Raw genomic sequence first — 22,948 nt, 5'->3', positions numbered from 1 at the left:
TAACTTATGATTCAATAATAACTTGTAATTCTTCGAATATAAGATGAAGTTACTATTGTGAGAGACTGTACCTTCAGTTCCTCTTCCAGTTTCACAGAATACTCTTTTCCCAACTCTTTTCCAGGCTAACTTGAAAGTCTATTCATCCTTCAGTTTTAGGCAAATCTGTTAGTTCCCCAGGTAGCATTCCCTGACTTCTAAGTTTGTGTTAGGTGATCTGCTTACCTGTTCTATTTTTTCTGCTTGGCATTTATGATAGTCCTATAATTCTCTGTTAATCTTGTCAGTATCCAAGACCTGGCTAAACTCCACCCAGTGCAGGGACCATGTTTGTCTTGTTCACTGTGCATTGTTAATACCTAACACAATTCCTGGCATCCAGCAGACACATAATAAATATGTATTAAGTGAATGGACTTTGTGTTTTTATAAGTAATGAATGAAAGCATAGATCCATTTATAACCAAAAATACGTATTTATGCTTCTGGCCTTATGAAGTTCTGTAGTAATTAACTTTGCTAACAATTTATATATTATACTGATTAAGAAAATGCTTACCTGGAAGTTTAAGCTTTCTACAGCAAGAATTACAGTGATGTTTTGCTCTGAAGTTTTTTATTGCATCTTCTCCTAGGTTTGCTGGGCCAAAAACCATATCACAGGATCTGTGGAATTGGTAGTTAAAAGAAAAAGTCAGTTAATGAAAACAGAAATGTAGAATTTGAAATTACAAAAATGTCTTAATGAAATTATTAAAACTTATTACCTCTTTTCTTCTGCCTTTATCACAGATGGGTCAGTCAAATTTTCACCCACACCTTTATTTGTATATATTAAAAAGACAATTTTATTATATAATTGATATAAATACTTAAGTATAATAAAAAGTCACAAGAGATTCTATAGCATCATCAACCATTACACGACGTTAAATTATTCAAAAGAGGATAGTTTTTCACTCTTGATATTTCATAACTTGACTTATGACCTCAACATTGCACTAGGAACAAACACAGTTCCTTTGACATGAACAACAGTTAAATGTCAGAATAGGTAGGTAGGCATGTAATCTCCTGGTGACACCAGTTTCTGATGCAACAAGGCCAAGCTGAAAGTAAATATCTCCTTATTTACAATTTGCCCTTGTTTCAGCTTACTTAGCAAAGAACAATTAGGTACATGAAGGCATGATCTATAGGTCATTTTACAAGTCTTTTGGATTTTTTAAAATCATAGGCTAACATATAAATACATTTTCTTGCAAAAGATTTAGATTACATAAAGAGTAAGATTGTGAACATCTTCCTTCACCTCCAGCCCTGTCCAGAGGTGTTAAAAGTGTGGTTAAATCTTTTCAGTCTCATCTATTCATTCATATAAAGAACTACTGATATTTGAATAATCATAAAATATTTAACCCATTAGAATGAAACCTAATAAAATGGGTAGAATTTCACAATAGGAAAAGCTAGAAAATTAAAACATGAGTCTAATTTCTACTCAGATTGGCAAAGATTAAGTAAATATTCAGTAATGAAGAGATGGCGAAGAAATGGGCACAGTGATGAGTGCTCACAGTGCTGAGTATGAATTCACATAACCTTTTGGAAAAGTAACCTGGCCGTTGCTATTGAAATTGTACTCATCTCTAAAACTAAAAATTGGGTGACTGTCTCATAATAGAGGATGTAAATCATGCTATGCCTCCATACTACAGCTGTTAAAAGGAATGCCTCAGATTTATCAATAATGATCCAGAAGACGGCCATCATGTATTATTAGGTAGAAAAAAAAAAAGTGAAATACACACACACACATACATATATATAGCATGATCCCAGCTGGAGGAAAATCACAACACAAAATGATTAAAAGTAAGTTTAAAAATTTGTAATTTGTCTTCACAAAGGTAGAGGAACAGTAAAGATGGGAACATTTTGTTCTTTATATATTTCTATGCTGTTTAACTTGTTTGTAGTAACTGTCTAAAATATTTCTATGAAAAAAATGGCTCCATGAACACATTAATTTTGTAGAGAACATCACTATTACTCTGCTTATTAAAAATAACTGCCATCTTTTAATTAACAGTTTGGCCTCACTTCCTAGGCATATTTGAAGATGGACTGGCCCGTCTAATAATATACATCAGAAATTTCACTATATATATCACTTAATCATTTATGTAAAATGATGAATTTACTGAAAAAAGGATAGCTATTTTTACACAGATTTTCTTTCTTGAGTTGGTATTGAAAATCAATACCAACTGTTTGCTTTTCAACAAATTGTTTATATTTGGGAGTATCTATATAATGAGAGAAGTCATCAAGTGATAAATATTCTAAACAATTGTTTTTATGTGATTTGAAATCTGGTCTATGTTGACATTTGAAATTAAAGCTGCTCTTTAGAGGCAAAAAAAAAAAATGGAACCTATAATGTGAAAGTGTCATCCAGGCAGAGCTGGCAATTTGCTCAATTTCATTTTTCTTTGACCCTGCTGTGAAGCTGCATAAATATTACTCTAAGCAAATCACTGCTCTCTCCTAGTCATCATTTCTTTTTTTTCCTCCCTTTTACATGTATGAAGGAATCTGTCTACAAAGATGGCTATGCTCAGTTTTCCCCTCCTTGTATACATGCTGCTCTACCTTCCAAGTGCTTGAATCTATTCCCTACCTCTTGAATCTGAGTTGTCCTTATAACTTACCTTGACCAGTAAAATGTGGCAGAAGGGATGTGGGCCCATTCTGGTCCTAACCTAAGAGTTTCTGCTTTCTCTCTGGAGGAAGCCAGCTGTCATGTAAGAAGTCTAATTACCTGAAACTACCATGCTACAAAAAGTCCAAGCTACCCAGCCATGTGGAAAAATCACTTTGTGGTGAACTGAGGAATTCAGCTGTCTTGAACAGAGACCTAAGACATTTGGCTCCAGTCAAGCTGTCCAAACTAGTCTCCAGCCATTCAAACCCTCCAAGGGGACAGGAGAGATGAGCCATCCCCAAATTCCTTAACCAAAGAAGTGTAAGCAAGCAAAATGGTTGTTTTAATCCACTATTAGGTAGTTTAGTTCATAGTAATAGATAACATAAACACCAGGAACAATACAGATAGTTGTTATTGTTTTAAAGAAATGGTCTTTATACTTTTAAAGAAATTAAGGCTACAGACCTATGAGTGGAATAGGGGATTTCACATGTTTTTGCTTATTAAAACATCTGTATTACCTAAATAACAATTAAGATAGCATCCCACTCTTCAGGGCCCTGATAGCTATATACTATGGCTGTTATTGACTTGCTTTTTTAACAGCTTCTGCTGACCTGAGATTTTACCTATCCATAAATTAGCAGATTTCTATATATTGCTCATAACACATGAATAGATGAGAACCTAATGCATAATTCCCTTTTAGCAATATTTTAATAAATTTACCTTGTAAATCAAGTACCAGTAACTCCCCTCTTGTATATTCATAAGTCCAATGGCTAAAGGCTAGCATGATCTCTTCCAGTGTATTTGTTGGAATAATCTCATCACCATTATTGTTGTTGTATTTTCTAAATTCTCCAGTCATACATTCTTCCACAGCGAACCACTGTCCTGCTGAATGGCAATACAGCAGGAAAACTTCAAGGAACCTTATGAAAAACAGTTATAGATATTACTAGTAGTTTTTTTAATGATAAACAACCAAATGACAATTTTTATTGATTTAATCTTAACCAATACACAATCTATGCCATATATAATTCTTTCAGCTCTGCAACCACCTACACTTATTCACATTTTTCAACTCAAGTTCAGTGCCCTCAGATAGGTTCCTGCTCAATTTAGTCATTTTATCCTATACTAGTAGTTTTCTTAACAAAATTCTAATCCATCTTTAAAATGGGTAACTAATGAAATATTCAGCATCAATAATGAAGGTCAAAAGAGAATGCTATCCACATAACACTAAAAGATCTCAAAAATTTTAAAAGATTTACCTTGGAGAATATGGTATGGATTTGGGTTTCATTTGGTTGAAGGCAAATGTGAGCTTTTGTGCTGCTCTCTGTTGTTGAATTTCCTACAGAACAGAAAAAAGAAACCCTCGTTCAACACTGAAATTAAGATTTGATTTATCATACTTTAGAAGTGAAAACATGAAGCTCAAATAATGCTTCACTGTATGCATTCACTAGCACTTACTCTAAGACAAAGATGCAGAACTGTATCTTCTTTATAAATACTTGACCATGTATTAACCACCTCAGGAAGAAAAGATTTGATAATATAAAGATGTCCTGATTTGAGGATATCATGTTCTGACCAAGTACACTGTACTTTGACAGCTCTTCGTAAACCTCCTCCCATCTCCTCTTTACTTAAAAACTCTATTTTGGCACAGAGGCCTAGCTGTGACCACGAAGACATGCTGTTATTCAGTATGTTGGGAGAACTCTCTTCCAAGCGATACACTGTGACAGGCTCACCTGCAACATGAATAGACATATTTTAAGGTCAAAGTATGACTCTGAAAATCACAAGGTAGAAATTGGCAGGTATCTTTGGTTAAGATTAAGTGAGGAATAGAATATGAGATGGACCAAGTTGTAGTTTTATAAAAGAAGTTTAAGGGCAAGAAATACTCAGAAACCAAGGATCTAATATCTCTAAATTCACCTGCATTTGGTAATAATAAGCATTTTTGAAATCGTGAACATTTTCGAGAAAAACTTTTAGAAAGCAATTAGACGTCTAAACACTTCTAAGCTAAACTTTTTAACAGGAGGTTAGATCTGTTCCACAAACCCTGTGATATCAATTTATTAACGCTTTCATTGCTAAACTACGGATCAAGAGCTTTTCTGAATTAAAATACACCACTGCTTCCGATATGCCAGAAAGAGAGAAAATCAATACTTCTGATGTTTCCTTCAGTTTAAACATACCTGAATCTTGTAGTAATCAGACTGATTAAAATTTATATGAAATTAACAATTCTTAATGTGATCCTTCCTCTTTCTGTCACCACCCATGTTCTATATTACAGTTAAAACCACATGTTAATTAAGGGTTTATTTTCCCTCTTATTTCTTTACTTTTTGGATTTACCTCTTGGAGGCACAGGTGTAAATGGAATGCTCTGGGATAATCTCATCAAGTTATTTCTTTCCACAGCTGCATAAAAATGAGAGAGAAATAATGAAATCCCCAAAAGCTCAAAGAACTACTCAATTTTGTTTTTAATATTTACTATTACTAACCTGAGTAATAGTAATTTGTATCCATAACTGGTTTAAATGGAGAAGCAAGACCTAAAATGGTAAATAAACAAATGAGACCCTTTTAAAAGTACTAATGCAGCATAAATTTCTGTTCAAGCATTCTCATTTAATCATCCCAAGTTTCCTTCATGTAAGCTCTGTTCACAAAAACAGAAAAAAACATGTAATAAATTATGTCCCTCATGTGCTTTATTACTCTATTTCATTACGGCAGATTAGTGGTAACTGTGTAGTATGACACCTGGAAGGGAAAAAGCACATGATGGTTCACACTCTCCTGTTATAAACTGCATTCTTCCCTTATTCCCTACTCAAAAAGAAAAGTGTCAGACCTTTGGGGTGTGGGGCTGTAGCCCTGTAACCATTTTAATGGGTTGACCATGAGAAGATATAAAATAACAAAAAAGCCCCTCTTCCAACTCTAAGTATATCTGAGGACTTTACTTTTTTAAATTTTTTTATTGAGGTATAGTTGATTTACAATGTTGTGTTAGTTTCTGTGAGGACTTCACTTTTTTATTTTTTTTTTTTTTGCAGTACGCAGGCCTCTCACTGTTGTGGCCTCTCCCGTTGCGGAGCACAGGCTCCGGATGTGCAGGCTCAGCGGCCATGGCTCACGGGCCCAGCCGCTCCACAGCATGTGGGATCTTCCTGGACCGGGACATGAACTCGTGTCCCCTGCATCGGCAGGCGGACTCTCAACCACTGCGCCACCAGGGAAGCTCAGGACTTCACTTTTTTATTTTTTATTTTTTGGCCACACTGTGCAGCTTGCAGGATCTCAGTTCCCCAAACAGGGACTGAAACTGGGGCCATGGCAGTGAAAGCCTGGAATCCTAACCACTAGGCCACCAGGGAACTCCCGAGGACTTCACTTTTTAACTGTACTGAGAAAGATGGAGAATAAGTTGAACCAGGAGAATGAATTGAACCTGCTATGTGTTAAGTTTCTAGAATATAAATGAAAAAGAACCTATCGTCTTGCAGAAGAAGAAAGCTAGTTAACAGTTATATCATTGTGTGAGAAATATAAAATATGGTGTGTGTGTATGTGTGTGCATGTGTATGTGTGTTCTCACACATGCACACAATACAGGACTGTAGAGGAGGGGTACCAAATGTCTCCTGGTTGAAGGTTGAAGGATATCTCAGAGGAAGAGGGCTTTGTGAGTGCAAGGTCAAGGGGGTCAGGAATACCTCCTGCTCAGGTTTCACTTAGCTGACTGAAAACGTACCATTCACTAACACATGGAATATAAGGGAAGAAGCAACCTGAGCAGCAAGGATAAAGGGGAGTGGGGAGACTTTTGTAAAACGATCATCATTCACACGGTGAGTTCTTGTATTTGTGAAACACTTATAATGAAGAGAAACAAGCTGAAGGGAGAACTTTCTACTACCTTGGCTTTTTCAAATATGAAGTCTAAAATTTCTTACTTAGGACAATGTAGTATTTGCTAAAGTAGATCATATACAATCCTCAGTTTTTCGCATTAAATCTACCACACAGACTCACCATTCAACGTTCCTTCTTCAGATGGCCTAAAGAAACAACAAAAAATATGTTACAATTTTAGTAACTTAAAATTAGTTTTGGCTACCACAAAACTTTTTATTTTATGAAGTTACTGTTATTTAATATAACATTATTAAAGGAATTCTGAGATTCAGATTCACTTTTGTTTGAATATTTGCCACTTCCCTTAAGCTTGTACCAAATTCATACACAGATATGTATAAATCCATATGCATATACTTTATCAACAACTTTTACCTCCAATTTATGCCTACATAAATATTATTAGTAGTTTGATGCCAAACTGAAGGTTCAGTACTAATACAGTAAAATATTCCATGACTCCTCTATTTGTGGAGATTCATTCCAGTACTTTAATAATGCCTTGAAATGACTTTGCAGGATTCTAAAAATACTTCAACAGAACTGATGGGCAAAGAACAGAGAGAACAGCAATTGTATATCATTTTGCAAAATTCAATTGCTAATGTTGAAAAAAATTTTTTTCCAATGTGAATATGTTTATTTATAACAACATATACTGGTACCAAGTGTAGGTTCTATTAATCCCAAAGATTCCAGTGCAAATTAGAGACAAGTGTAGTGGAAAGGAAAGGGGAATGGGAATCAAGAAAAATAGATTAGAAGCTTAGCTCTCCCATTATACAGTTATGTGGCCTTGCTCAGGACTAAAAGGACTAGATCTAGAAAGAACCACTTGAGTAGGAGACCTTGGTAATCTCTTTCTAGCTCTTACATTCTATCTGATCCTGATATTTCCCGCTGGCTTTCACCTTAGTAACATCAATATTTCCTATAGGAAATACTTTGACCCTAGCATCAGCCCTTTGTCTACTGCTGATAAACCACTCTTAGCACACCCAAAGAGTACTGACCAACTCCACCTTTCTGGGTACTTCTATGGGTCAGCATTCTGTAACTCAAAGTTCTCTTGTTAGCCGAATTAACATCAACTTTAAGTACTGATTCTCTGCATTTACATCCTACAGTTCTACTTATAAAAGACATTATTCTCTGAAGAGGTCTGATTATAAATAGATCTTCCAAATGCCATTCAGGGCCAGGATACCTCCACAATTTGAACAACTGCATACCCACATAGCACCTGGTTTATTCTCTTCTCTATATATTCACATCTATTTCTGATACAGAGAAGGAAATAGGGAAAACACTATATAATATATAATAAATTCCCTCAAATTGGCTTCCCTTCTCAAGCAGTTCACATTGGAGAGTAACTTTACCATGCTTCTAGTATCAAATGGGTGTCAAAACAAGATTACTCTTTTTTAATTACTCTTTTTTAATGTCCTTTGGAATCCTAAAATACTAATTTCGAGGCTGGAAAACAGAGAGATTATCTTTGATTCTTCTTTATCGTTATGTTTAATCTGTACTGAAAATTTTCACTTTCTGGGGATGACTACTTGTAAGATTGCCTTTTGTTTCTACTTTTGGTTCTGGATTATCACATCAGCTTTCTCGTGGATCTTTCTGTATGCCGGCTTTCTAATGTACACTGTGTATTACTGCTCTAATTATCAGTGCTTCCCAAAAGCAGAAGAAAGGCTTGTTGATTAGAACGATGGGCAGAGAAATTATTAAAGTGTCAAACTAAGTTGTTGAACAAGTTTATTCAAAAGCAAGTTGGAAACAGGACTAAATAATAAAATCATAACTGTATCATTATAATGAAAATTTTATTTGAGCTGTGGTTATAATATGACTAATATAACTATATAAAATCATAAATTAAAATTTATACATTAACTTATAATAAATGATTCCCCAATCTCTTCTATGTAAAGACAGGAGATCACAAAATAAATAATCAGCAATAATTTCAAGAAGTGTTAAAAAGATGATGCAAAGAGCAGGAAAAAAACAACATTCAATACCTATGATACTTTTCACACTAACAATGAGAAAAGGCTTACTTACATTTCTCTATTTGATGGTCTATCTTGTAGCCAATCCTTTAGTCAGAAACAAACACAAACAAAAAGTTAAAGAAAAAAGTCTCTAGATAAAGCATAACTGTTTATCTGTTTTGTATCCTACATGTTTGATGAATGAAGGGTTGAAAAGTTAATATGCATTCGTTTTATACAACTGAACTAATAAAATAAAAAACTGGTATAAAAGCTACCGTTAAGGCCATTCCACAAGGTAGAATAAAGAATTTCATGAGTGTTATTTCCTACAACATAATTGTAATTGTCTGCTGACAATTTTATTTTCTTAAAATACATATTTGTTTCTATGACTCTAAAAAAAATATGTGCCTGGTGCCAAAACACATCAAAGTATAAAGATAAAAATTAAAATCATGCAAACTGTGACAAAGAAATCACTAATAACAGGCATATTTCATTGAAGCCCTTTTGTGTGTGTACGTGGTAGGCTTTATTCTGCAGTTTTATAATTATTTTTATAGGTGTGGATTTATTTTTACCTCCCCACTTTGGGACTTCAGCTTCCTGAATTTGAATCTTCATGTATGTCATCAATTTGGAAAATTCTAAGTCATTTATAATCTCTTCAAATTGTCTACTCTCTCAAGGCCAATTTAGAGGTATTTTTCCATCTCTTTACGCTTAACACATTTTCCACCTAATTATAATTCTATGTTACATTGTGGTCCAATTTAGCAAAATTCTCCATTCAGCTGTGCCCAATCTGTTATTTTAACCCCCACTGAGATTTTTTTTTTTTAAATTAACTTATTTTATTTTTGGCTGCTTTGGGTCTTTGTTGCTACATGCGGGCTTTTATCTAGTTGTGGCGAGCGGGGACTACTCTTTGTTGCGGTGCGCGGGCTTCTCATTGCGGTGGCTTCTCTTGTTGAGGAGCACGGGCTCTAGGCATGCAGGCTCAGTATTTGTGGCACACGGGCTTAGCTGCTCCACGGCATGTGAGATCTTCCTGGACCAGGGCTCGAACCCATGTCCCCTGCATTGGCAAGCAAATTCTCAACCACTGTGCCACCATGGAAACCCCCAACTGAGATTTTTTATTTTTTCCCAAATTTTCCAGTATTTCTGAGTAATATCTTTTCTTTTTTAGAAATATTTATAATACTTTTTAATGGCTTTAATCAGACTTATAATCTGTAACCAATAATTCTACTATCTCAAGTTGTCAGAGATCTAATACTGTTTGTATAAGCTGGCTCCCACAAGTTTTGTAATTTGGCATTGTGAGGTCATCTTCAATGGAACCTTATTTGTAGCAAAACTGTGCAGCTTAGGTTCAGGATGAGTCCTTCCAGAAAGGAGAATTTGTTACTGTGAAACTCTGCATTCACTAAACACCCTTCCCATTGAAATAATTTTTTTAATAAAATGATTTTTAATAATATAATCTATCTCTTTACAGCACAAAGTAAGTTAATATGGTTAATATGTTCTTTTTTTCTTTTCTTCAGGCTTCTAAAATGTTTTAATAAGAATGGAAAAAAAAAAAAAAAAAAAGAATGGGCATCTGGGGGACTTCCCTGGTGGTCCAGAGGTTAAGAATGCACCTTCCAACGCAGGGGACGCGGATTTGATCCCTGGTTGGGGAACTAAGATCCCACATGCCACAGGGCAACTAAGCCCGAGTGCCGCAACTACTGAGCCCGCACGCTGCAAAGAAGATCCCGCGTGCCGCAACTAAGACCCAACGCAGCCAAATAAATACATAAATATTTAAAAAAAAAAAAAAGAAGAAGAAAAAAACGAATGGGCATCTGGGACAACCGGCAGGCGAGTGAGCAGGGCAAACTGGGATCACTGGGCAGCCGGAACTCCTTGCTGGACCCGATCCTCCTGGTGAGCATTTCTCCGCTTAGGGTCACAGACTGCAGACTGGGCAACACTTTTCTCAAATGTTCCTGGGCAAGGTACGACTGCCGGGGAGGGGATGGATTCCTCACTCCCCATGCTGGGCCGGTTCTGGGCACTGGAATTAACTTCCAAGATTCACTGCTGGCTGGCCTCAGCTGATGCGAGTGTCGAAAAATTTTTCCCATCATCTTCAGTAAACATCACAACCTTTGTGCATGCGTGAAGAAAGTTTCCTCTCCCCCAACCCCCTTGCTGTGGCCACAACAAAGGAACATGCATAAATGAGATGAATAAAAATACAGTAATATTAAAAAAAAAAAGAATGGGCATCTGATGGACTTAGAAGATCCTCTTGTTTCCTTTCTGCATTAGATGATGGAAATGAGCGAAACAATAGCAGCAGCAGGTCAAAGGCTTCTAACAGGGTAAGATAAAAAAAAAAAAAACCTGGAGTACAAATACACTGACTGGAATATCCAAGGGGTTTCCCTTTCAGTTTATCACAGAAATGAATCCACATCCCATTCGCACACTGAACCACTTATAGTGCCCAGTTCTATACACAACCTGGGATTTCTCCCCCGCCTGCTCTGGCAGCTTCCTGGAATCTTCTCCATCACTTTTGCTTGCCTCACCTGGGGCTGATAACACCTGGTTGAATGACTTCTTTGTCTTCTGAAGAACCTCCAGGTTCTCATGGTTGCCTTGCTTGCCAGGGTGGGAGCCAGCAAGAGGGTGTGAGTACATGTGTAGCGTTCAGTCCAGGGGGGTGGGGCCAAGTTAATATGCTCTTGATGATCCAGGATCATAATTATGAGCACTAATTTCTATACCTGACTAGAAAGGAGCAACTGTTTTTGCTTTCTCCCAAGCTATTTGTCTTGGTTGCCAAAGTCTGCTTTTAAAGAGTGTTTGTAAAATCAAATATTACTCCAGTTGGCTGGGAATAATTTCATATCATTAGCTTCAATTCAAACAGAGATTCCTACCTTTCTTTCTTCTGCATACATTTTTCTTTAATAATTCCTGACTATTCACTACAGGAAGAAACTCTTTTCCATAACTGTTACTATGCACTGAGGTCAGTTTTCTAATGTTAAAAAATTTTTGAAAGCTAGATATAATCTCAGATAAAATATCACCATCTTTTAGCTCTTATCTAATAAATAATTTTTTTTTTTTTTTTTGGCGATATGCGGGCCTCTCACTGTTGTGGCCTCTCCCGTTGCGGAGCACAGGCTCCGGACGCGCAGGCTCAGCAGCCATGGCTCACGGACCCAGCCGCTCCGCAGCATGTGGATCTTCCCAGACCGGGGCATGAACCTGTGTCCCCTGCATCGGCAGGCGGACTCTCAACCACTGCGCCACCAAGGAAGCCCTAAATAAATATTTTTAAATACACATATGTTTAATTGAAATGTACAAACCGGTAGTAAAGCTGCTTTGGAATCTACTTCATGAGTGTCTTCTATAGATGGCCTTCTACTGTTACTTTCCACTAAAAGAAAATTTAAAAAAATAAAAAAGTTATACAAGTAAAACAAATTTTTTTTAATATCAACTAACCAAACACAAAGTGTTTCGAGGCATAATATAACTTAACTAAGATAACTTATCCTCTCCCCAACACTGATGAATGTAAGAGTTATATGAGTCTCATGGGTCTCTTGACAGGATATCAAAATTATTCAATTTATTTTTGTGAAAAGGCAATATGAAATAAAAGAGTATGGAAAAAAAAAAGTCTTGCTCTTCCTCTGTTCCCAAATTCCTCGTGTATCCTTCCAAAGATATTTTGTGTTTCTATATATACCCCTGAATCTTCGTTTTTTAACATAAATGCTAGTATAATATATATATCTTCAGTTTTTTTGTTGTTGGTTTTTTAAATTTAAGCTTGGAGATCTTTCAATATCAGTACACAGAGGATTTCTCTATTCTACTTTGATATTATGCTGAACTTCATACACTGGATATACAATAATTTATTTAACCAAACTCCTATTGATGGACATTTGGTCTGATTTCAATCTCTTGCTGTAACAATGTTGCAATTAATAACCTTAAACATCATTTTACAGTAATGGAAAAAAAATAGTTCATCTTTCCCCCCATTTAAGATGCCACTTTTGTCACATTGTGCTTGCTTATGCTAAACAAACTTTAGAATTAAGCCTATTTTCCAAAAGAAGTGAGGATGTTAAATTTTAAACTAATTTAGAATTTACAACCTCATGATACAATAAAGGAAAACCTCAGAAAGAACAGTGAAGAGAAATCTTAGAACGAAAGAATGAATGGTGAAAGGAAATCTTAGAACATTCCAAGTATAGAGGGCAAAAAGAGCAGATTGAGATATATTAGGGGACTCTGGGCAAAAGTTTTTCAAGATGATGAAACTGAATATTTTGAAAAAATTTATTCAAAGAGCAGAGAATCCAGTGTTGATCTAACCAAAATCATGACATAACTACACTGGTGGGAAAGGGTAAAGACATCTGTGCATGCATGTGGGCTAGGGAATAGAGAGGGGTGGGGAAGGCGGTAGGGAAGAGCTCAATCCTTGTCTTCTTTAGTGGGAGGTCAACAGATACTGCCTAAAACTGAAATACGAGGATATAAAATTACAGGCATCCTAACTTTAGAAATAATATCCACGTTATCCAAAAATAGTGAGTTTTATTAATAGAATCCTTGTCTTGTTCTCCTTCTGGGGTGTTCAATACTTCACTATGAAGTATGGTATCTGTGGCAAGTTTTTGTTAGATACCCTTTATGCAGATTAAGGACACTCCATTCTATACTTACTTTGCTAGGAGTTTTAATCATGAATGGATGTTGAATTTCATCAAATTCAGCCTTTTCTGCAGCTATTAAGATAATCATATGATTTTCTTCTTTAATTTGTTACTATCATGCCTTATATTTTTGAATGTTAAACTAATTTGCACTCCTGGAATAAACCCAACTTGAAGAGAATAAAAGGAGAAATAATGGTGAGGGGAATAAGGAAGTACTGCTTTTCTTAAGGAACCTTATAAAGATTAATTGTACATAACTGAAAAGTTAGATAACAATAAATTTATACGCATATAACTATGACCCCAAAAAAGCATGATATGGAAACATCTCCAGATCATTAAACTTCTTAAATGAAAAATTAAAGATGCAGGACAACATGTATGGTATGCTACCTTTTGTGTAAAAGATGAAGAGGTAAAAAAGACTATTGTCATATATGACTACATAAGCATGAAACTAGAGAAAAAATAACAGTGGTTACACATGGGGTTGGTGTGAGACTGAGACTGATTTTCAAAGTGCTTGTGTGTGTGTGTGTGTGTGTGTGTATTTTAATTTTGAACCAAATAAATGTATGTTATTTTTAAAGGTTAAAGCAGAAAAATAAGTTGATTAAATGACTATACAGATTAAAATACAACCGATTCATTTGTAAAAAAGCGTATTTGTAAAAAGCGAGTCTTTGCCTTTCATCTTTTAAGTCTAAACAATTTGTTGAAAAATATTAGAATGTTCAGATTATGTATTATTCAAGGTTAAGAACAACAATGATGGACCAGAATCTTCATTTTCTTACTTCTGAAACATTCACTGCTCAAGTGTGTGACATACATAAAATACATTTAAAGTTTAATGATGTCCATAAAATACCTGTAAAGCTTAAATGAGTATATTTGTTAGCATAATTCATGAAGTCAAAATACTCACCTTGCTCTGAATGAAGAGGAACAGAAGTTTTGTGACACTCAGTAAATCCAGCATGAGAACTCACAAGTTTCAGAGTGTTTTCAGAAGGAATATCATTCTGCATATTATACATATACACAATTTTAAAACAATTGAACTAAATTTCAAATCATTGCTCTAAGTAGTATAAGAGCCTCTGGATCTATTTAGCTCAATATGCTTTAATCTACCTGGACTCCAAGGGGTATATTACAAATTACATTTATTTTCTTCAATGTCAATTTCAAAAACTGCCATCAAAACACCCTACTTGCTTATTGTTCATAAATCCATCTGAATGAATCCTTTTTCATAGCAATACAAGTTCATTTAAAAAATTGGAGGAAAATAGGAAACTGTAGGAAAAATAATAAAACATTTATCAATTCACCTTAAAAAGAAAAAAACTATTTTACACTAAAATTGAAACAGCAATACTTTCTTCTTTGGAGAGTAAAAAAGTGGAGGGGAAATTTATTTTGGGGAGTTTTGGTAGCTTTCTTATTGCTTTTTATAAGCTATTTGTATAACAAAGATCTATCTGGTCATTATTTGTCAAATTTCAATTTTTTTCATATTTGTTTTATCTATGCTTTATATTTTTAGGTACTCATCTCTTTTCATCCTTCCCTTAATATTTGTTTTAAAAGCCCTCCTAGTTTAATGACTTAATATTTCTATTTTCTTAAGTTTTTTTTATACTTTGAATTTTTATATTTAAATCCAGAATTCATCTGAGCTTACGAAGTGATATGAAACAGACGTTTCCTAATTTCTACCCAGTTGTCCAATTTGTGTGTTTACTGACAAAGCATCCCTTTTCTCATCAATTTCTAATCCAACTCTTATTAAATTTGTATTTGTAGAAGGGTTATTTTGGAGTCACCAAAATGTTTCACTAAATATTCATGTTTCAACTGTACCACTTGTTTAGATATTTTAGTATCTAACAACTAATTCTCCCCCATTTTATTCTTTTTACCTATTCGTTTTTCCAGATGAACTAACGAAATTCATTAAACTAATGCGGAAGATCTGATACCTTCACCCTGTTTTTTTTTTCAGCTATACACAGGTCATACTACTATGTAACTTTAAAATATTTCCAAACCTCTACCACCCCTCAGAAACAATGAGTTTTAAAATGTTACTACCACAATAAGCTATTACTTTCATTAAATAAATTTAACTTAAACATCTCAAGAAAATTAAGTTTTTCTACCTTTGATGTTTCACATTCTTCACATTACAGCTGATTTATTGATATATAGCCAAGCAAAAAGTGCTAACCTTTTTCCTATTGTCACAAAGCAACTCTGATTTCCTTTCTGATTTTAGTTGTTCCTTTTGGAACCAGTTCTAGCTATTTCTTGATTGTTTTACTTAAGTATTTTCCTTGATATATACTCTTTGATACAATGACACATCAATTTCATAGAACCATCTTTGATAGAAATTCTAGTGTGGGGCTGATGAGTGGGCTTCGAGGTATTTGTAAAACTCTATACTTTAAAAGAAAAAAATTTGTATATGTGCATTTGCCTGGGAAGGTGGTCTGTAGTTTCCATTAAATTTTCAAAGGGATGTATAACCCACAAATGTTCAAGAACTCAAAACCTCTAACCGTCAAGAGCTAGAGCTCATTATTCTATTATTACAGTTCTTTTCCTCTAACTAAAGTACTCACAGTTGTTAAATTTAAAACATAGCCACCACTTTTCTTCCCACTCACAGAAACTTGTTATTTCTTCTTGTTTTTACCAGGAAGTTATTTGCTCACTTAAAAATTTTCAGCATACTCCTGTTTTAAGTTCATTTAATAGGTCCATTGTTAAAAGGTGCAATCTGTGGGGAAAACCTAACATCTACCATTTACCATTAGGAAATGTCCATTCATTATAAATGATTTCCCACCATATATCAAGTGCTTCACAACAGCAAAATGCCATCAGAGTGTCATCAAATTCCTTCAACTGCTGTTGTGACACCTTGTTAAAGATACCTTAAAAGTTCAATGAAATATAAATTAAGAGAATTAACAGCCTAAGTCAGGGTAACTATAACTACTATAACTAAGGATTGAGAAAAGTAGAGGCACTAAAAAAGTATTTAGGAAGCAAAACCAGGTAGACTTGGCTGTTGACTGGAAGGGTAGGATGCTGATGCTATTAACAGAGGTAGGAAATACAGGAGGAAAAGAAATATGTCTGCTGAGCGGGGAGATGATGGTGAATTTGAGGTTTTGACATGATGAGTTTGACAACTCTCAGAGTTCCAGCTAGTTAGCAGTTCTAACCTTTTATTGAGGTGTCATGTCAATTCTCTAAGTCATAATCACTCCAAAGATTTACTTTCTCCATATCCATTCCTAGCCTTCAGAATTTTCCTGGCTAAAATTGAAGTGTACAGGTTTAGAGTCAAACTTGGGGTCAAATGCCACTTAGGCACTAATGCCCCTATTACTAAGTTTTATTACTAACTGCTAAAAGGTATCAATAAATATCTCTAAAATTCTAGGATACCAAGTACCCAACTATAATATTTAAACATTTAAAAAATTACTTTCACTAATAAAAAGTGAACAAATATACTACCCAAATCATCATGTACATCTCTCTTGAACAACCAATTATACTCTAAGGAAGGACTAAAATAAGAGGCATTGGGCTCTCTTACACTGACACAAATGGACTCTACAATTGAGCAATATAACATACTGGGTCCATATTTTTAATTAAAGGGTATTTGCATATAGGAGAAAGAGAGTGTGATAGAAATTTTATTAAACTTAAATAATTCCAAATTACAAAAAAACTCTATTAAAAGTTACAAAGGTCCATAAAAAACTTCATTTACTATAAAATCCACTTCAGTTAAAACCTGTTCAAGAAAAACCCCATATGGAATGTAGATATATCACGTCTACATTTTAAGAATTATAAAACCAACTCTGGTAGAGCTTTGTCAGTTCTTCTTTCTACTTATTCCTTTTTCTCATTCATTTATTCTTCCCTTGTTTTTCATCATCACGTGTCAGCTAATGCTACCTAAATGCATTCAATCTATTTATTTAGTTCTCTGTAAGGCATCATATATAATGGAAAATTCAGATCTTTAGAAGTATGTCACAGAATTAAAATGGTTAGAATACATCATGCAAATTAGTCTTATGGTAAGTTTATCTTACCTACTTCCTCCATCTAAATGTATATGTATATTTTAAGTTAACTTTTTGACTCCCACAAGTACTAAAGAGATTTTACCTGATATTTACGCATCTTTGAATATTCCATAATCGTTATTTCTTACATCATTCTGATGGTCTTATTTGAGGTAAGAAATACAAACTTAAAGGCAAATATGGAAAGAAAGGGACCTCATGGAATCACTACATCTCAATTTCCATATAGTCACCAATTAAATCCAAAGTTAACAAAATGTAGTTAATAGACATTAAATTATTCACTTTCGTACAATAGTTCAATCAAAATATATGCTATTAAAAATACAAATGTTGGGGAATTCCTGGTGGTCCAGTGGTTAGGACTCTGTGCTTTTACTACCAAGGGTGCAGGTTCAATCCCTGGTCAGGAAACTAAGATCTTGCAAGCTGAGTGGCACGCCGCCCCCCCAAAAAAAGTCAGCATTTATATTATAAAAAATGCACTTGAGTCTACCTTTTAGATGTAGGGTAATAAGTAACATGTCCTGACAGCAATTTCACAATTAACGATAGATCATATGAGAAATAATCATTTATAAAAGCTTATATTATATCATTATCATTTCCTTGGCTCTAGTTTTAGGAAAAACTTTATTTCCGTTATATTTATCACTTGATCATTTCTACAACTTAAGTTCTTAAGGGATGGAGAAGCTTAGCACTTTTCCAGGTCTTCCTAATTATCTTGATGTAGCTGTTATTACCCTTAAAGCTCAAATTAGTTACTGGTAATTTACGAAAGTAACAGTTAAGAAAAATTTTCAGCCAGGAAACACACCTTTTTGCTAGTTGTTCTGTACACTTTAAAACTCATTTAACCAACATTTATTGAACATCTTACACTTGCACGCGATACTGTAGTTACCGGCATATTCAGCTTTTTATTGCTAGACCACAGGGTCCTTGAGAAGCAGGGTTATATTCTAATGAATTCTGGGGCCTGGGAAAGAGTTGAGTTCAATGAGTAGTCTGTGGAAACCATATAGGGAGAAGCATTTTTTAAGAGAAATGTTAAATAGGTGATTTTTAACTTCAGTTAAAAAATGCAGGCTATTTGTACATTTTTTCATATTCTTCAACTGTTTCTTCTTTTTTTCAAATTGTGTATAAGCTTCAAATATTTGGAACTCTCATGCTGATGATGGTTTCTGCTAACACTGTATTTTTCCTGAAAAATATGTTTAATTCTATTTTGAACTAAACTCCAAAACAGCAAAATAATCGCACTGCTATAAGGATTTACTTACGGATAATATTTCTTTTATCTTGTTTGACGTTTCTTTAAACCTCTGTAAATCCATGCTATCTCTGTGTCCTTAAAAAAGAAAAAAGAAAAGATTACAACAAAAAATACTTGTTTTTTTTAGTTCTATCAAAATAATGTCATTGCCTAGTCTATTCAAACAAGTGACGTATGTCATCTTGTGAGTAGTTTTGATGGCTCTGAAGTTTCCTGTAGCTTTCCTGATAAATACTGAAAATAGGTATCAAAAAGCTGGAGAAGATGAGTAGTTCAAGTTTACAGTAACAGGATCCTAAAAGAATCCAACATGTGATATGAAGTAAACTGCTTGAAATTTAGAAAAGGGGGTGCAATCATTTTTACTCTCAATTAAAAAAGCATTATATATAATTATTATACATATATACATATTACATATAAATATAGACATCAAACATGGATATCTATAACTACATATCCATACCAGTGGCAATATATTAACAAACTAAAATATGTTTTTAAAAAATAAATTGGGATAGATTTTATGTAGGAAAAGTTGTCTCTATAAACCCACAGTGAACTCACATAGCCTAGCAGTAGAGATCAGCATGCTCAGTACCTAGATAATCCATGGGGTTGGCCCTAATGTGGAGAATTTTACATGGACATAACATTCTGTGAACCATCTCTATACATGTTCCGTGACAAAGTAAATTCCTAGGCTGGGAAGGCTCATATAAGTGTTAAAGACAAGGTTGGGAAACCACCTGAAGGAAAAATTCTAACTTGAAGAGACAGAGGGCCTTCTTCAAACCTTGGAACATTCTGGTCATGTCCACGAACAACCGAAGTTGTTTTCTAAGAATTCTTTGTTAAATACTTTTATCTTTAATAATCTAAGAGGAAGGCTGTTAGAACACTATATTCTACAAATATTTGGGGCTTAGCTAGCTCTACAAAGCATTCCCTCTTCATCTTTTCCTCCCACGTGGCATAATGTCAACATTTAAATAACAAAACATCATTAAAAACAAAACAAATAAAACCTTAAACATACAAACCACAATATTAGTTCTTTCTTTCTGCCTTCATTGCCAAGCTTTTGAGTCGCCCCCCATCACTCTCTACATTCACTCCCATTTGTACTTTATTTCACTATAATCAGGCTTCTTCCTCTATCACTTCCTTCACTGAAACAGTTTTCACCAAGGTTATTAACATGTTATCATTGCCAAAATAAATATATTTTCAGTCTTTATTTTACTTGAGGTGAGGTATAAGAATGAATCGTTCCTTTCTGAAATGATCTCTGGGTATATACTCTCTGGGTATATAAATGGGTTGACCATAAATACTCATTTTCCAAGTAGAGTCTTGGCTTTCCCTATTATCCTAATGTAAATATCAGTAACACACCCTTTCACTCTCAAAAGTGTACTGGTTTGGATGAAAAATTATATGGTCAGCCTATTTATAAAACACTGTTCTTTTCCAGTTACTTCTAGCCTCCCCTATACCTTTGTCTTGCAACACTTACACGTCACGCAAATTCTTTCAACAAAAGTTGATCAAATTCAAGAGACTATGCTTAAATTCAAAAGACAGAGTCCAGGGCTTCCCTGGTGGCACAGTGGTTGAGAGTCCGCCTGCCGATGCAGGGAACACGGGTTCGTGCCCCGGTCCGGGAAGATCCCACATGCCGCAGAGCAGCTGGGCCCGTGAGCCATGGCTGCTGAGCCTGCGCGTCCGGAGCCCGTGCTCCGCAACGGGAGAGGCCACAACAGTGAAAGGCCCGCATATCGGGAAAAAAAAAAAAAAAAAGTCCAAATAAGTTTTCCATACAATTGTTATTATAGTAAGCTGCACCAAAGAGGTATGTGCTAATATAACTAGTAGAGCCCAAATCAACCTACTTCCCCGACTTCTGACTCCTTAAAAAATTTTTAGAACTATACTCTATGAAAAGGTAATCCACTTGTCACACAAGTACATGATTTTATTAATTAGCAATTTATTTTTATTTCTAAGGTGATAATTATAATTAAAAAATAAATAATGTTGATATACAAATATCAGTTTGCCAAACTTACCTACGAATGCTCCAAATTCTACATTATCTCCTTCTGCAGCTTTAGAACAAACAATTTCTTGATCTTTGGTTATAGTTTCCAAGTGGCTTTTGCAACTTGGCTGGGATGGTGTACTAACAAAAAATTTGGTTGGTGGGGATGATAGATGTGGTATGCTATTAGACGAACTGCCTGATTTTTGATTTTTACTAAACATTTTTAAGGTTTCTACTCCATGTTGTCTCTGTCGCAGTTCTGGAGGAGAGACAGCACTTGGGAATAAGGCACCACAAGAGGAACCAGCCTCTGGAAAATTGAATTCTTTTCTCTGGGGTATTACAGGTAAATCCTGACCAGATATGTTAAATTGGGAATCTTTTTCATCTTTCATAAAAATATTACAAAGAAAAGGATTATTACTTTCAAGACCACTTTGAGGAAGAGAGGAGCTAAGTGTATTTACAACACTGTGCTTTTTCCATACAGAAGGTCTTACAGGACCATCATCAATAAGGTTTTGAGCCAAATGTTTGGAAATGCTCAATTCTCGTGTGATTTCATTGTGAACTTTGCTAGCTTCTGAAGCTTTCTGGGCAGTGAGTGTTTTTAATGTATCTACAGTCAGGGCCGAAAGATCTTGCAAATGGCCAATTTGAGAATCTAATGATTGTAATGATCTTTTGATATAGTTGACGCGATCTCCAACTTCTTTAATCTGAATGGACATCTGCTCCACTCTGTAAGGGAAACACAAGAGTTTTACAAATGTTAAAAATTAATGGTTTCGAAATATCTGCCTGCCAATGCAGGGGACATGGGTTCGATCCCTGGTCAAGTAACTAAGATCCCACAGGCTGTGGGGCAACTAAGCCCGCGTGCTGCAACTACTGAGCCCACAAGCTCTGGAGCCCACACACCACGACTAGAGAGCCCACACACCATAATGACTGAGCCTACACACTCTGGAGTCTGCATGCCGCAACTAAGACCCAACGTGGCCAAAAATAAATAAATAAATAAATATTTAAAAAAAAAAAAGGATCAAGTGCTAATCCTATTATAATAAAAATATAAGATTTTAAAACACACTTTTGTACCATAGGCTATTTATTCCCCCATCAGAGTAACACAAAACTGTGTATTCAGCTACATACACATAAACTATTACCATTATTATACCTACACAAATACCATATACTTTTAGAACGTAGCAAAACTAATGAAAAGAAACATGTTTTAAAATAATTAAGACAGTTTAACTTTTCTCCACCAACTCTTTTCTGCCCTCTGTAACAAGGGTCAAAAAACAGTTAAGAGACTGACTGACTGACTTACATGAGGTCTTAGAAGTAAAGAACTGAACTGTCTCACAATATATTATGTAAAACCATTACTAAACTTACTTGTTTGACAAACATAAATTGAACAATGACCATGTGTAAGAGACATAACTAAGAAAACCCACTCTGACATAAAATCAGTTACAATTAAAGAGTTTCTGAACCTTTCAAAAGTGACACGAATTCTCTCTTCACTCCCAGAATGGAATTTGTCATCTTTTTCATTAAAATACATCTCAACACACTGCTCTTCAAAATCATGAAGTTTCTTTTGATCTTCTTCTGTTAGAAAAAGTTCTAAGGAGAGAAAAGAAAAAAAAATCAACAGAGACATCAAGATAAACTTTAGCTCATGAGTTTTATGTTATTTAGAGTTCATAAAGCTATGTAAATCATCAGCATTTTTTTTTCTCTTTTTACTGGTGTGTTTCTAAAGCCCTAAACAAGTATTTCTACTTCTTTCTTCACTCACAGTGTGATGTTGGAAGAATAGTTTCCAGTATTTCCTCCTTTTTGAATCTCCGTTTCCTATAAAATACCCTTCCCCATCTATCTCTCACACCTCTCCTTCGCATACCCAGGTACAAGAATATAAGAACTGATTTGGTAGAATAAAAAGCCACTGTAAAATTTTAGGCAGAGTTTATTATGTCTCACGTAGTACATAGAATGTACTAAAAGTGTTATTGTTTACACAGCAGTCAAA

General features: G+C 34.8%; 1 protein-coding gene across 3 annotated transcripts in view; it reads right to left on the bottom strand.

The window, feature by feature from the left end:
- The window catches only part of TRPM7 (transient receptor potential cation channel subfamily M member 7), a 112,386-nt gene that overhangs the window by 9,356 nt on the left and 80,082 nt on the right, over positions 1-22,948 (bottom strand). For all 3 annotated transcript variants that reach the window (XM_024761869.1, XM_024761871.1, XM_024761870.1), the window contains 14 exons: positions 22,407-22,539; positions 20,924-21,639; positions 18,859-18,926; positions 14,371-14,467; positions 12,069-12,139; positions 8,756-8,790; positions 6,794-6,819; positions 5,257-5,307; positions 5,105-5,170; positions 4,199-4,482; positions 3,994-4,076; positions 3,440-3,645; positions 768-819; positions 560-666 (listed from right to left, as the gene is read on the bottom strand). In XM_024761869.1, the coding sequence (XP_024617637.1) occupies positions 560-666; positions 768-819; positions 3,440-3,645; positions 3,994-4,076; positions 4,199-4,482; positions 5,105-5,170; positions 5,257-5,307; positions 6,794-6,819; positions 8,756-8,790; positions 12,069-12,139; positions 14,371-14,467; positions 18,859-18,926; positions 20,924-21,639; positions 22,407-22,539 (1,995 nt within the window). The remainder of the gene's footprint in view (positions 1-559; positions 667-767; positions 820-3,439; positions 3,646-3,993; positions 4,077-4,198; positions 4,483-5,104; positions 5,171-5,256; positions 5,308-6,793; positions 6,820-8,755; positions 8,791-12,068; positions 12,140-14,370; positions 14,468-18,858; positions 18,927-20,923; positions 21,640-22,406; positions 22,540-22,948) is intronic.

This window comes from Neophocaena asiaeorientalis, unplaced genomic scaffold (assembly GCF_003031525.2).
Source record: "Neophocaena asiaeorientalis asiaeorientalis breed wild unplaced genomic scaffold, Neophocaena_asiaeorientalis_V1.1 scaffold111, whole genome shotgun sequence".
Classification (NCBI taxonomy): domain Eukaryota; kingdom Metazoa; phylum Chordata; class Mammalia; order Artiodactyla; family Phocoenidae; genus Neophocaena; species Neophocaena asiaeorientalis.
This window is presented reverse-complemented; position numbering and strand designations above follow the sequence as displayed.